Source organism: Pituophis catenifer, unplaced genomic scaffold, assembly GCF_029215685.1.
Source record: "Pituophis catenifer annectens isolate HBS135680 unplaced genomic scaffold, rPitCat1.0.hap2 SCAF_4, whole genome shotgun sequence".
Lineage (NCBI taxonomy): Eukaryota > Metazoa > Chordata > Lepidosauria > Squamata > Colubridae > Pituophis > Pituophis catenifer.
This window is the reverse complement of record NW_027256884.1, coordinates 110,482,400-110,497,652: the sequence shown is the minus strand read 5'-3', so window position 1 is coordinate 110,497,652 and position 15,253 is coordinate 110,482,400. Positions and strand designations below refer to the sequence as shown.

Genomic DNA, 15,253 nt, shown 5'->3' with positions numbered 1-15,253 from the left:
TCCTGTCAGACTACTAATTGGAAACAATTTAATGTGCTGCATTTGAGTTTTATGATAAATGTAGACAAGGAATTAGAATTTACATTTTTTCCCTGCTTTTCTCATGACAGACTATAGGAGAAAAGAGATCCAGTTTTCTAATTTTTATTCCAGATTCCGTAATTGTCAATTCAGACTATTTTTCACAACAATTGGCTAGTCTATGCATATCCCTTTTAGGAATGATTAAATAAGGATTCCTTTTCTAGATACCCTTTGAGAAACTTACTTCACAAGAAGCCAAGGACTTAATTTCTTTAATAAGAACAAGGTTGCATTGTAGCACCTAAATCTTGATGACCAGAAAGTTTTGAAGTACCGTATATTTTGGGGAAAGTCTCTTTTCTAGTGTTGAATGATATCAGCAAAGATTTATTCATTCTTCCCTCTTTGGACACTAGAAAACTGATTGGAAGGCTAAGATGGGAACTGACTCATTATTTTGCTGCTACTTGTTATTTTTTAATCTCTCTCTAAAAGTTTAAAACTGCTGCTTTCATGCATCCTTTTTTACTTTTTTTCCCCATTACTATCTTTCCAGATCTTATTAGCAGCAGCAGTGCTAAAGAACATGAGTAGTTGCTACTATCATCTTTGATCTTGAGAAGATATTCCTTCTAGAATCTTCCAGCCAACAAGTTCCTGACATTTAATTACAACTGAAGATAGTTTTTTAGAAGAACAAATTAGTTTACTTTTTAAACAGATAATCTTGCAAAATTACAGATGTCAAAAGGAAATTTCTAATTTCCTATTCTTCTCTAATTAAGCATCTGTTTTCTTCTCCCTGCAGCCTTTCTCCATTTCCTAACATCATCTGTAACCAGTTTTTCTTTACCATTTTCCACAGAAAAAACAAAGAACAAAGAATCCAATCCCATTATTTTGTATTTTAAAGGTTGTTAAGGAAGGAGAGGCATTGCTGGGGAAAGCAGAACATTCTGGGGTGGAATTTGGAGGGAAAGAGGAAGAATATCTTTGAAATCTGTAATTCAATATAGATAATTGCTGATTTGAACCTCACAGGTGAGTTGCAGCAATATTCAGTTTATAGAAAAAGACATGCAACCAATTCAAACATTTGGAAAATTGTAATTTGTGCTATTAGTGGTTTTTAATTATTTTTATCCCACCTTTATTATTTTTACAAATAACTCAAGACAGCAAACATATACAACATATCTTCCAACTCCTGTTTTCCCCATAACAACAACAACCCAGTGAGGTGGGTTAATCTAAGGTAGAGTGATTGGCCTAGTCACCTAATTTGCTTTCATGGCTAAGGTGGGACTTGAATTCATGCTCTCTTGCTTTCTAATTTGGTGCCTTAATCACTAGACCAAACCATTCTGGTGAATGTAGGTTAGAGGGCAGGATGAAAAATGTAAAGTACTCTGCATATTTTTTGAGATACTTTCTGGCTAGAATAAATTATTTTTGTTTATTCAGCTCAGCAATTCTTGTGGATCCTTAATTTGATGAACGGTAAGCTTATGCTGCTTCTGTTGCTTCAGAAAACAGTAATTTTAGATTTTAAGCAAGCGTCAGCAATACTTCTGTTGCCAAGGTCCCATTTTTTCAAAAGCCGAAGGCGTCCATCACATGACGGAAAGGCCTGATGCTGGAATTACATTTTTTTTTCTTTTCAAAACTCAAGCAATTAGTAATTTTGCAAGATAAAACTCAAATACTCTATGACTTGACATATGCATAGAAATAAAATGTTTTACAAAGAAAGAATCATACCTTTTTCTCCAATTGAGGTAATTGTAACTGGAGGAAAAATGAAACGAGTATGAGTCAATTTTAGAAATCAAGCACATTAATAAAACAATGTATTCAAACATATTAAGTTAATGGAAGAGAATGTGCATTTTGTCATTCTCCACTCCAAAAAAACTCAATTTATTTACATAGGTACTAACAAAACAATTGAAGGGTGGTGCCCATTTTTCCCTGGAGAAAGGAAGGAATTATTTTGTTTGCCTGCCACTAGCAAACAATTCCTCATTTGTCTGTCTATAGCATGTATGCTTCTGACAAACAAACATGCTGAATCAGTAGTTTATTTCATGCTTCCTTCAAGTGATGAAGATTAGGAAACTGAAATGATGAAAATTATATAATGGCAGCAGACAAAAATTCAGCCGAAGGACTCCATTTTAAATGATCGGACCACAGCTTAATCAACTGAAATGATAACAAATCTAAGACTTCTCCCAGCTCCATCTTTCTTGGTGTGCAATAATCAGTTATAATTTCCTCTTTAAAAATGTTAGATTCTTATTCCATTGATCAGCAAGAGTTCAAGGTGGCATAAACTACACTGCCTGCTCAGAGGTGAAATCTACTTACCTTCACTACTGTTTTGAGTAGTGGGGAGGGTCAAAAACAGGTTACTTCCTGGTTAAAACCAGGAAGTAATGACATCCGGGTGGGTGGGCGGAGCCTTGTGCTGCCGCTACTACCAGTTTTCCGAACCATGTGCTGCTGCTGCCGCTACCAGTTTGCCTGAACCGTAGCGAACCGGTAGCATTTCACTGTGCCTGCTCCAAATTTTCCACAGAACCACCTTGGGAGCAAGGGTGAAATCCAACAGGTTCTAAAAGGTTCTGGAGAACCAGTAGCGGAAATTTTGAGTAGTTTGGAGCACCGGCAAATACCACCTCTGGCTGGCCCCAGAGTGCGGTGGGAATGGAGATTTTGCAATATCCTTCCCCTGCCACGCCCACCAAGCCACGGCCACAGAACCGGTAGGGAAAAATTTTGAATTTCACCCGTTTGGGAGGTAGCTTGGGCTGAAAAAGAACAGTCTAAAGATACCCACTAAATTTTCCTGCCAAGAATGGACTTGAAGCTGCATTTCCCTGGACTCAGCATAGACCTTTAATCCTTGCACCAGACTATGGTTTTCAGATTCAGAATAACCTAATGTTTTAAGTGGATTTCAGATGTCACATTGTCTTTCCCTAAAAAGGTTTGAAGGATTGAATTAAGCACCGAAGCTTTATTAGGGCAAAACGATGAAAAATGATATTCGTACCTTTCATTTTTTGATCTGTGGGGAATCACTCAGTAAGTCATTATATGATATTTTGAAAAATACAACAATGGGTTTGTAATCTGGTATTTACTAGTAATTGTATATATTCCTGGATAAGCCCATCTGTGGATAAACCAACTCTCGAAGTTTGAACCAAAGTACCATGAAAAATACACCACCAGCAGATAAATTGACTCTCAAAATTTTCATATGCCTTAATTTTTACAATTGTCCTAGGTTAGTGATGGCTAACCTTTTTGTCATTGCGTGCCAAAAGCAGGGGTAGCACGGGGGAGTTGCGTGTGCATGTGCCCACACCCATAATTCTATGTGCCCCACCCCTTGAGCATGCGCGCATGACCCCCCCCCATGCTCCCCCTGCTTTTGGCACACAATGGCACGGGGCTCCAGTAGGCCCGTTTTTTGCTCTCCCCAGGCTCCAGATCCTCTCTAGGAGCCTTGGGAGAACAAAAAATGGGCCTTCTGGTCCCACCGGAAGTTGGCAAATGGGCCATTTCCAGCCTCTGGGGGGTCTCCGGCGGGGAGGCCATTTTCGCCCTCCCTAGGCTCCTAGAGAGGCTCTGGAACCTGGGGAGAGCAAAAAACGGGCCTTCCCCACCCACCCACAGGCCCTCTGGAGGCAGGAAACAGCCTGTTTCCCTACTTCCGGTGGGCCCAGAAGGCCAAAAATCAGCTGGCCAGGTGCGCATATGCGCCGGAGCTGAGCTCGTATGCCCACCGATATGGCTCCATGTGCCACCTGTGGCACGTGTGCCATAGGTTTGCCATCACAGTCCTGGGTGGTGTATTTTTCATGGTATTTTGGTTAAAAAAATTGAGAGCTGGTTTATTTATAGGTGAGGTCTTATCTGTGAGTATATGTGGATAATTTTAAAAAGTATTACTGATAATACTTTTTATTATCAGTATTGGTGGTACAATGGTTAGGATGCAGTATTGCAGGCTGACTCTGCCCACTGCCAGGAGATTGATCCTGACAGGCTCAAGGTTTCTCAGCCTTCCATCTTCTTGAGGTTGGTAAAATGAGGCCTCAGATTGCTGAGGGCAATATGCTGACTCTAAACCACTTAGAAAGTGGTGTAAAGCATTATGAAGCAGTATGTAAGTTTAAGTGCTATTGCTATCATCATTAATTTTCTTTCCTTTAAATTTATCTGAATGGGAATAGGTAGAATGGCATTGAATAGAATCAACTTTATATTTGCGTACATAATGAAAATAATTGAAACATTAATTGGTATGTTTAATATTTAGCCTTGAAATTAACACACATATTCAATAAGAAGTTTAAATACAGCTAATTCTAACGTTACATTATTTGCTTGATAGCTTAATCCCATCTATGGCTATTCAAAACTTAATATCTGCAAGCTCAGTGTAGCTTAACTCCATTGGATATAGGAGCTCTTAAATAACGTTCCCTTCTCAGATAATGATACCATCTTAGTTCAGCCTCAAAGAATACAATGGCATTTGAAAAGTACAATAGAAAATTCTACATTAGAGCCAGTGTACTGTAATAATAAAATATAATAATAGTAATACAAAATCTGCCTTTATTACTTCATAAGTAACTCATAGCAGATCTAACACCCCTTCTCCTATTTTTTCCAAAGCAATAACCTTGTGAGCTGGATTAAACTAAAAGAGAGAGGTCACCCAACTAGCTTTGTGGTTTGTTTGTGTGTTAGGGCCTGATGCCACTTAAGTTTTTGAATATTTTGTGTCTGTACTATTATTTGGGGGGGGGGGGGGGTTCCCTGGCTATAAGCCACTAAAACTCTGTTAGATTGAAGCAGGATATACATTTTACCTCACAAACACATTTTTAAGCCAAAGAAAATATTAGCCAGAAGTTGTCATCTACTGCAACATGGATCCTAAATGCAGTAAGTTACGATTTAACAGTTCCCTGATTGACAGTTTGGATTGCAACTGGCAGTATTTGTGTTCAGATATCTTTCCAAAATAACAGACTGTGGTATTTGAAGTAACCCGGACAGTTCATATACATATATGTTATGTCGCTTCCATATTAAAGGACACAAATTATATTTATTTATTTATTCAATTTATATACCGCCCTTCTCCTAGTGGACTCAGGGTGGTGCACAGAATATATTTACATTCAACTGACATTAAATGACAGATATGAATGGCAGCAACTTGTCACTAATAAACATTCAGGAAAAACAATTCACCGTGGTCTTTCCCTTTAATCTGCCATTCTCCATCCCACCCCCATGACTTGTGAAGAATCATGTCTGGGGTCTTAACTTGCTCTCATCAATAGCAGAGTTGCCTTGTGGCAAGATGAGTGGCCAATAAATTTAATAAACAGATAAATAAATAAAAAGGTGACATTTATTTTTGCAGTAGCATCAGGTCCAATAGGCGACTAAGTCATTATAACACAAAATACTATGTACACTATTTGAGAGGCAAAGCAGCCAAGTGACATTGTACAATGAAGAAAATGTCACTACCGTCCCCATCTGGCATCTACCTGCGCAGAGATAGGAATAAATCTCTCCTAGTGACAAAATAATGTCTCTCCGGATATGATTGAAATGTACTTCACCACCAGCTCCAACCCACCTGATCAATAGTGAATGATGCTGGAATTGTATTTTAGCTGTTTTTGGAAAAATAAATGTTGATTAACACCTTGCCTTGAGCATTTTGTTGGCTCTTCTTCTCTTTTGAAATGAGGGATACAAATACAAATTGCTTAATAGATTTCAGTGAGGTTTACAAATGAAACTATCTTGAGGATTGAGCCTTTTATGATCCTTCAAATCCAACATGGATTGAAGCCAGCAATGCTATTGTGAAAACCTTGGCATCTTTTTTACCCACCCTGAATCATCTGTACTCCATGTGTTGGTACTAATAAGTTCTGATTTATTTTATAATAACAACTTATTTTGGAAATTCAAGCTATTGGCTGGCTCACTGATTATTTCTAGGAATAATTAAAAGCATTCCAAGTTGCTCAGAAATCTGTCATTTTTACATCTCTTTCATTATGATAGTTTTTGTTTTTCCCTTTATAATATACAGGTGTGAATATGTATGTATGTATGTGTGTGTGTGTGTATGTATAAATATATATGCCATTTATAGAAGGAAAGTATTTATTTTGACTGAATCTGACTTTATCTTATCTTACAGTTTCAAGTTGAATGAGTTTGTTTGAGCAAATGATTGCTACTTGGAGCTTGTTTTCAAATTATGTAGGAATAATTTCTAGTATGATGCTGAGACAACGAGGATCACACAACTTCCAATAACATTCCCCACATGCAATCTGAACAGCATGCTACACAATACTTTAGGAACATTTGGAGAAACAAGTTTTCTATTTCAAAACACTTTGGGTCAGGATATGTAGCAAACTGGGATCTTTAGTTCTAAATATGGAACCCAGGGATTCCAAGCAGAAGAGCTCTGAGTAAGACTGTAAGAGTGTTTTATGAAAAAGTGAATGGAAAAAAGGCCGGAAACTAAGGGGAAGCCAGCAGGAATTCAAGGGTAGGGAGGAGTGAGAAGGCACTAGGGCAGGGGTGTCAAACTGGTGGCCAGTGAACCAAATGCATCACGCACAAGCCACTCCCACCCCAGCTCCGCAAAGAGGGAAAACGTCGCAAAACAGCAATGTGATGCAGTAAGTTTGACACCTGAGCACTAGGGAGATGGTAAATTGGGAGAACCATATGATATGATAACTGGGACCACTGGAAAGGAAGAAGGAAGATGGAGTAATATGCCCAATCGTGTCCTATCTATCCTGTGAAATCCTTCCAAAGCTCCTGTAAGTTTTCCAGCCCAGAGTCAAAACAAATATTCCACGTTTTGTTTTTGCTGAATCACAGCTGATCTGGAATGACTTGCCAAAACTTCCAAAAGAAAAACAGTTTGTTTGGGGTTCAAAACTAAACAAATGTTCTCTTTTGTGCACATCTCTACCACTATATATTGTATGAAAATACACAATTTACAAATTATTGCTAACGAAAGAAAATGGGAAAATAATTATCAAAAAATTGCAATTGTGTAAAGTACTATAAAGTGTACTGTAAAGTGAATATTGGGTTTATCCAGATAACCTGTGACCTGCCGGATTATTGTTTCCATAACTAAAGAGAGAAACAGAATGATCACAGGTGGGCAAAAAAGCAGTGGCAGTAGGAACAACTTCCAATTGGCTTCCCTATTGAGTTTCCTTGGGGAAAGCTGGCAGGGAGCATTGGAAATTTTCTTTCCCTTTCCCCCTCCTCTAATTCCTGCTAGCTCCCCTAATTACTTTGCTTGTAAATAGGGGGGCTTGTAAATAGGGGAAGCTTGCATGGACAAAGTCAGTGGGAAAGTCAACAGGAATCTGCGAGTCCAAGGGAGTGTATGAGGTGCTCAAGAGATGCTGTTAAAAGTCAGGGAGGGAACATGGGAGGGTGGTTGGAAAGGATGCACAGAAGGGTGCATGAGAAATGCTATGCAGGTTGGGGATAGTGCATCTGGGACAGCATGGGTCATGAAGAGTGGATAGGGATCTCAGGGATATGTGAGAGGTGCTTTGAATATAAGGCATTGTACTGAGCATAATCCTCTCTTGGCTGGGAAATATAATGTGGCTTCTAAGCAATCTGTATCTGGTTTTAAAGGTTCCTTGTATATTGATCACTAGCTGCCTTCCTCAAGAAACTATTAACTTCCATAAACTGTATTTAGTGTCTGCTAAAAATGGAATTTCACCAAGCCTGAACAGGAAAACAATGATCAATCTTTAATCTTACCAGGCAAGCTCAGCACAATTAGGATTGCATGAGCCCAAACTAAAGTCATTAGAAGAACATGAGCCTCTTCAGCTGATGAGGTGCTTTTTTGAAGTGGCTACCATAATATACTGCACAAGATACTGAATCATCTCCTCTTGACATAGCCAAATGAACTAGCATAGTATATTTGGGAAGCTGCCATGCCTAGAGTAAGTATTGCTGATTCAAGAATCTATCCACACTGATGCTTCCCCTTCCTCTGGCACTGTAAACTTTACTGATTCACTTCCCAGAGAAAAGCAACCAGTTAGCTACCTCTCTTTCTACTCTTTTAGATGCTCAACAATGAACCTTCTTCTGCACTAATCTTTGCTACCATTTCCTACAATGTACAACACCCTCGTTCATTTGCTATCTTGACTTTAATTTTGTCCAGAATAATCAGAATAGGTATGTGCTTTTTCCAATCTTGAAAATGCTCCACTAATAATGTGCTTTTGCAATAATAAAATGATAAATATTTGGGATGAAAGAACGTCTATGGAGATTCTCAATCATCAAGGTCATGGTTGTCCTAAAGGTGCTTTTCAAAAAACAACTGGAGTTTGTTTTTTCCCCATGAAAACGTCTTGCTTCTAATCCTAGAAACTTTTTCAGATTCTGAAGAACTGAAGAAGCTTCTTGAATGAGAAGCGAAACAATTTCAAGGAGGAAAAAAGCAAGGTAATACATTGCCTTTTGAAAAACTCCTTTGGTGCATTTCGGATGGGACTTAATAAAAAGCACAAAGATATTTTACCGTGATCCTAATTAGCTAAGTTAAAGAAGAAGCCTAAATTGGCCTAAAATTTCTTGTCCTAATTGCCAATCCCTAATCTATGCTATGCTGCCATCAAATGGAGCCATCTATGATGAAATGCAGCCACCTCCCTCCTGGGAATCCAGCCTACATTCCACCACACTTCCTTCTATACTATTTGCAGGATATGTTAGGGAAAGGGGTTGGTCAATTTGTTTGGCTTCCATCAAACATTGCCACCTGGCAGGAAATTACCACTCTGGGAATGAGCAACACACATATTTTTACAGAGGATTCTTCAGTTGTCCAAAGAAGAATGGCTTTGGGGACAGGGACTGGAGATGTAAAGTAGCCAGCACACTGGGATTTTCCCAACCATCATATGACTGGGGTACTGGCCAAATGGCTCCTGTTGGCTTGAGGGGAATTAATTAACTTTATACCAGAACAAGTAGGAGTTGAGGATAAGGCAATACAATTTAGTTTCTTGTTTTATTTTTATTTTATCTAAACATTTTATTGTTAGTATGCAGGATGATTCTGAATTACTTACAGTCTCTCTGATTATGGTGGAGATAATTCCAGTAAACAAATAAATAAATAAAATCAGCACAGCAGAAAAAAAGGGCTCCAGTGCATGCATATACTATGCTTCTGGCAAACTGGGGACAGATTAAAAGATTTAAATCTCTCATGATCGTAATAGTTCTCACTTAATGATCGCAACTGAATCCAAAATTTTGGTCATAAGTCACTGTAATTAAATGACAGAAACAGAGGTGAGTTTGTTGTGAATGCAGTTGACCGGAGACTTGTAAAACACAGGAACTAGAAGAAAACAGATTTCACACTACAGGGCCAGAGAATTCAACCCCAAGGTCTAATTAGGCAATCATGCAAGACACTGGAGGTTATTTTAAGTGCTGTTTTGCTCAGTTTTATATTTTTCAGCCTATTTGCTCAGATTGATTACAAATTATTAAGCATTAATATTAAAATGAAGATCACATTGCCATGTGATTTGTTGCAATTAAACTCTTTCTAATCTGAGGTCTCCAATCTTGGCAACTATAAGAATTGTGGACTTCAACTCCCAGAATTCCCATGTTGGCTGGGAAATTCTGGGAAATGAAGTCCACAAGTCTTAAAATTGCCAGGTTAGAGACCCCTGTATTAATGCTTAGTTTGATGTTTGTATTAAAAAACTGCCTTTTTTATTACTTAAAAGTTTGGTTTGAAATCTCACCCCAAAAACTGCTGAGATCTGGCAATTTTGGTGGGGGGGGGGAGTAGAAAACTGGAGCCAATTATATATAAATTTTTCCCAAGCAGGCAACATTTCCTGCACTGCCCACTTCAAATTCCAGAGGAGAACGCATCTCCCTATTCAAGGAATGGTGTTGTTGTTGTGTGAGTATTGTATATAAGAGAGAGGGGGCTAAGTGAAATTCTTTTGTGGAAGAGGCAAATAGCTCACTTGCTTTAAAATTCAGAGACAAGGGATGTGAACAGGATTTCCCATGAAAGGGATTGGCAGGCTGATGTAGACAATCCTGTTATGTCCCACTTGCTAAAACTATTCATTTCATTGACAAAATACCAATCTATACTTAATCTATTATATACCATTCACGATAGAGTTCAAAATAAAGTACAGTAATAATCACAAAAAGTGCTGTAGATCTTTAGTTATCTAGAGAAGAGGTGGAGAACTGTAGCCCCTTTATGGCTTGTGGGCTTCAATTCCCAGAATTCCTCAGCCAGCATAGTTGGTTCAGGAATTCTGGGAGTTGAAGTCCACAAGTCATAAAAATGCCATAGTTCCCCACCCTTGATCTAGAGCAGAGGTGTCAAACTTGATTTCATTGAGGACTGCATCAGGGTTGTGTTTGACCTGTGGTGGGGAGCTGGGGAGCATGGCCAGGGTCAGTTTAAATAAGACATTATTAAATTTCAGCAAAATAAGAACCTATCTCGGGTCCCTGTTTTGCAAAGAATTCACATTAATCAATCTTTGCCTTGGATTCACAATCATATCAAAATGTCAAATACATATTATAAATTGGAGAGAATCTGATCGTGGTTCATGTCATATAAAAGGATTTTTGGCTGCCAGGAAATGAGAATATAAAAACAAAGAAAGATAAGTTTCCTCTTTTATTAAAGGTCAGAATTTTTCTTCCCAGTAATATTGTTTTATCTCATGCATAAGTCTCAGAAGATGTGAAAATAAGTTTTTATCATTTTAAAGATCTCCAACAGAGAATCTGCCTGGGGAAAGAAGAATCCTGACTTCTTAATGAGAAGCTAGAAGACACAATGATACTAATGAACCTTGTAATAGTGAAAAAGTATTTTTGCATAGCATGTTAACTGTCTCAAGTCTGTTCATTCAATTTGGGTCAATAACATGGATGAGAAAGGACAATATATGTATTTAATTTCCTGAGATACGACTGAGATAATAGAACTGTTTTAATTCTATCAATTTTAAATCAACCATAAATTTCTGCATATAGAAGCTTGTCAACATCTATTCTTGACACGTGATGTGCTTAATGCAAGTTAGTACAGCATATTTTCATGTTGAGGATTCAGCTTTAAAATAAAGGACTGGACTAAGTAACTTTCTCTCTTCTTCCAAAATTAGCTAATCCAAAACTAAAACTATTCTAGTAAACAGTGTCAATGTACGCTACAATATTTACATTCGAAATGTAAGGGCATTACAAATTTCTTGAGAGGACGACTCCTAGAATTCTAGGTACCGGTAGGTATCCAGCATGTGAATTTTGAGGGTTGTCTCAGCAAATTTTGAAGCACTACCTTGGACAAAGCTTTTGTACATATAGTGAAAATGTTTACTTCAAACATTGATTTCCCCTCATATATTTCATACTACGGTACTTCCTTCTTTCTACTTAACTATAACAAAATCTAATATTTGCAATATTGGTTACTCACATTTATTCTGGGCTATTCATATTTGTTCATATCATATCTCTTTCTGTTGTCTTCCTTAGCACAAAATGTAATCCAGAAAACTCCATGAGGGTAAGGATTAGGGTTATTTTGTTTAAGAAGTCTTCTTTAGTACCATAAGCATAGACAATGCCTTTTATGTAATAATAAGATTCATATCTTATGCACCTATTGTAGAATTTGCAATCAAAATAGTGGATAAATAAAAATAGTATCTACTCTGGACTCTTCTGATCAAATTCAGACCAGTCTGAAGTCTTTTCAGTAAAAATCAAGTCAATCAATCTTGACCAACCATATGCTAGTTTCCTGAGGTTAATGGACTACATTTTTATTAAATTTATATGGCCAAGAATGGAACTACATCTTACCGAAATACCTATTACAAACTAATTGGAACTGGGTATGCAAAATGTTTTGCACAAGTAATATATTACAAGTTAGATTTAATCATATTGATCCACTAAATCTCAAACCTAGGATCAGATCCTGCTTTAATACTTTGGTTTCTATATGGACTTTAATTTATATTTTCCTATTTTAGATGACATCAGAAAACTGTTTTGAAAAACCATAAACTGTTTGCAGAAACTGAGAAACATGTTAGATTACATGTGGTCGGAGACCATTGTGTCTGGACATGGCTTAGATAGCAATTGCTCAGTTTCTTTGTATGAAAAATGTAAGAGAGAGAGAGAGGGAGGGAAGGAGAGGGGGGGGAGGGGGAGGGAGAGAGAATATGAAAGTTATTCCACATTATTGGTTTCTGTGTATTTCTGTGAAGAATCAGACTACTCTTTAAAATGTACCTAAATCAATACTTCAGGAGCTCTCCTTTCAAGAGATTCTTGAAAGTGTTTTAAACATTAGTATATAATTAGTGGACCTCTGCATACTTGTCAAAACCCTTTACTGTATATTCTTCAAGGAGGATACCTGGCATATGTAAATTGCTACAACTGTAAATTAATCATCATGCAAGGGAAAGTCATTTTCATAAAAGACTGAGTCCTGGTGACTTCAGGGGTATGTATATTTATGTTTTAAAGTTCAAAGTATACTAGCTCAGTTCAGTTGTTAAAATCACAGAATGTTCAAAGCACAAAGAAGACACTGCAAGAAAAGAGTATCAATGCGTCAAGATTGAATATAGGGAGAATCCTCCTCTACTTCCAGCTTCAACATTTTCATCTGGCCACATGCAGGATATTGAAAGCTGTATGTACAAGCTTTGTCTGCAATCTGTAACTTAATTTTTTATTTCTAATGTTTTCAGCAAAAGGATATAAATTATAGGCATAGAACAAGTACAGCTTGTTGTACTTGTGGAAGAATAAGTCAAAAAGGCGTTATTTAAGATCTTGTGCTTAGAATAATGTCCCTTTTGGATACCTATATAGAGCTACTACATTTGAATCATTTTGCAGAGCTCAAGAATTGATGCCAAGAGATGGTACTTTAAAACAAACCATTAATGGCGTTCAAAATGAGATAAGCTTTTAAACAATACTATTTCAAGATTTATACTGAAACTACAAGGAGTTCAGCTTTGCTCAGGAACAGTAAGTTTTAGTACCTGTAACCTGTTGGGACATTGTTACAGAGATACTTCTTTACCTAAATAGACAAACAGAATGACCACAATGGGCAAAAAAATCAATGTGAGCAGGAGTGACTTCCAGGAATGAATTCCAGGTTCCGGTCTACTTCCGTGTTGAGTTTCCTAGTGGGAAAACCAGCAAGAAGCATCCTTCCATCCATCCATCCATCCATCCACCCAATTTAAACTTTGTACCAGCTTCCTCACTGACTTAATAAAAAATAATACATGCCACACAGGTTGAGAAGTGTGCATGAGGGTGTGTGAAAGGTCCAGCTTGGGATGGGAAGACAACATAAAGTGTGGTGCGGAGTTGAAGTACACCAGGTTTAAAGTTGCCAAGGTTGGAGACCCTTGCACTAAAGCAATGTTTCTCAGCCTTGGCTAGGTTATTCTGGGAGTTATAGTCCGCCAGGCTTAAAGTTGCCAAGGTTGAGAAACACTGCACTAAATTATTTCTCTTCCCAATCACCCTTTGGGACTCAAATGTTGTCTAGTTAAAGGTAAGTACATTCTGCCGTTAGTCAAAACATTTATATTGTCTTCTCTGAGTGGCAGGCTCATAATTAATCCAACAACAGTATAAAGAATCAACTACAGAGTGGGCATTATATTCTGATTTCTGAATGCAGACTTAAACTTGCAATAGGAATTCAAGAAATTAAACATGAAGTACATCTTTAAAAAAAAAAAGTGACCGCTCAAGGATTTTAGCACAGTCCGAAAAATGAACTGCAACACTTAGGGATGGCACACCTCGGTTATCAATCCCAACCTCGGGATGAAAGACAGACTCTAAAAAGGATTTAATGCCCATGATTCAGAGAAAGCAAACAATTTAGCAATGCTACCCACACTTTTCTTGGAATACACCCTTCTAATAAAGAAAGAGGTAGTTCTAAGATAAGGCTACACAAGAGGCATTTTGCTCTTTCTTACAAACACCCTGTTTGTACTTTCAAGTCAAAGGGGTGACTTGCCTCATTTCAATTCCTCTCCTCAAACCGCAAGCCTTGATCCACAGGAAGGATTCAAAAGAGAGTCTGTCCGGGGCTTGACAACACGAGGATGGATTGCTATTTTCGCCCAGATTAAGGCAAATGCCCAGGAGTAGTTTTAAACACGAGGTTTCCCGATCCCTCCACTCCTTCCCGTTCAATCGTATCCAAATCTCAGAGACTGCTTGAACAAAGTCTGCGGTGTTGTTGTTGTTTTTTGGGGGGGCAAGGTGTTTTTTTTCCCCCACCTTCCCAAAAGTGGTTTGCCATTGCCTCCTTCTTGGGGCTGAGAGAAAGTGAGGCGGCGGCAGGCAACAGGTTACCCCCCCCCCCCCCACCACCACTACCAAGCCTTTGAGAATGAATCACCCCTGGACTTTTTTGCGCAAGAAGGAGGAAGCCGAAGAAGCCGGAAAGCCGACAAAGTAATTTAGGGGGGAAAGGAGAGCACCGTTTCCCTTCCCGCGGATCCCGCCTTTGAAAGCAACGCAGCGCAAGTGCGCCCTCCCCGCTTATGGGGCAGCTTCTTCTTCCTCCTCCTCCTCCTCCTTCTCCGGGCAAGGCGGAATCTCCCCGGCAGGAGGGCGGCAACGAAACCTCGTCGGCTTACTTACACACACAGAGCTCCACCACGTAGGCGTAATAGGACCAGGCCACGACCAAGGCGATGAAGACCACGGGCACCCACGCCAGCACCTTCTGGCAGCACTTGAGGACGTGCGACGGCGCCATCTTCCCCGCCGCTGAGCTGCCGCTACCGCCCGCAGGAGCCATGGGTGCCGCAGCCGCTTCTCCGCCCGCCGCCTTCTCCGCTCGCCGCTGCGGCGATGCCTGCCGCCGGCCCCCGCCCTTCCTTCCCTTACGCTAAGGGGGCAGGGCCTGGGCGCGCCTGCCTTGCGCAGCAACTCCCGAGGACGGAGAAGGTAGCGCGGGGAGCGTGAAGGGAGAAAGCGGCGGGCAGCAGCAGTAGCAGCTCCTCGCCGCTAAGACTGCGGG

The 15,253-nt window shown here is 39.2% G+C and overlaps 1 protein-coding gene across 1 annotated transcript in view; it reads right to left on the bottom strand.

The window, feature by feature from the left end:
- ZDHHC20 (zinc finger DHHC-type palmitoyltransferase 20) overlaps window positions 1-15,004 on the bottom strand; it is a 53,395-nt gene extending 38,391 nt beyond the window's left edge. Inside the window, exons 1-2 of the mRNA XM_070943911.1 lie at window positions 14,872-15,004; window positions 1,786-1,812 (exon numbers count right to left, since the gene is read on the bottom strand). Of these exons, the coding sequence (XP_070800012.1) occupies window positions 1,786-1,812; window positions 14,872-14,989 (145 nt within the window). The 5' untranslated portion in view covers window positions 14,990-15,004. The remainder of the gene's footprint in view (window positions 1-1,785; window positions 1,813-14,871) is intronic.
- Window positions 15,005-15,253: the final 249 nt, after the last annotated feature.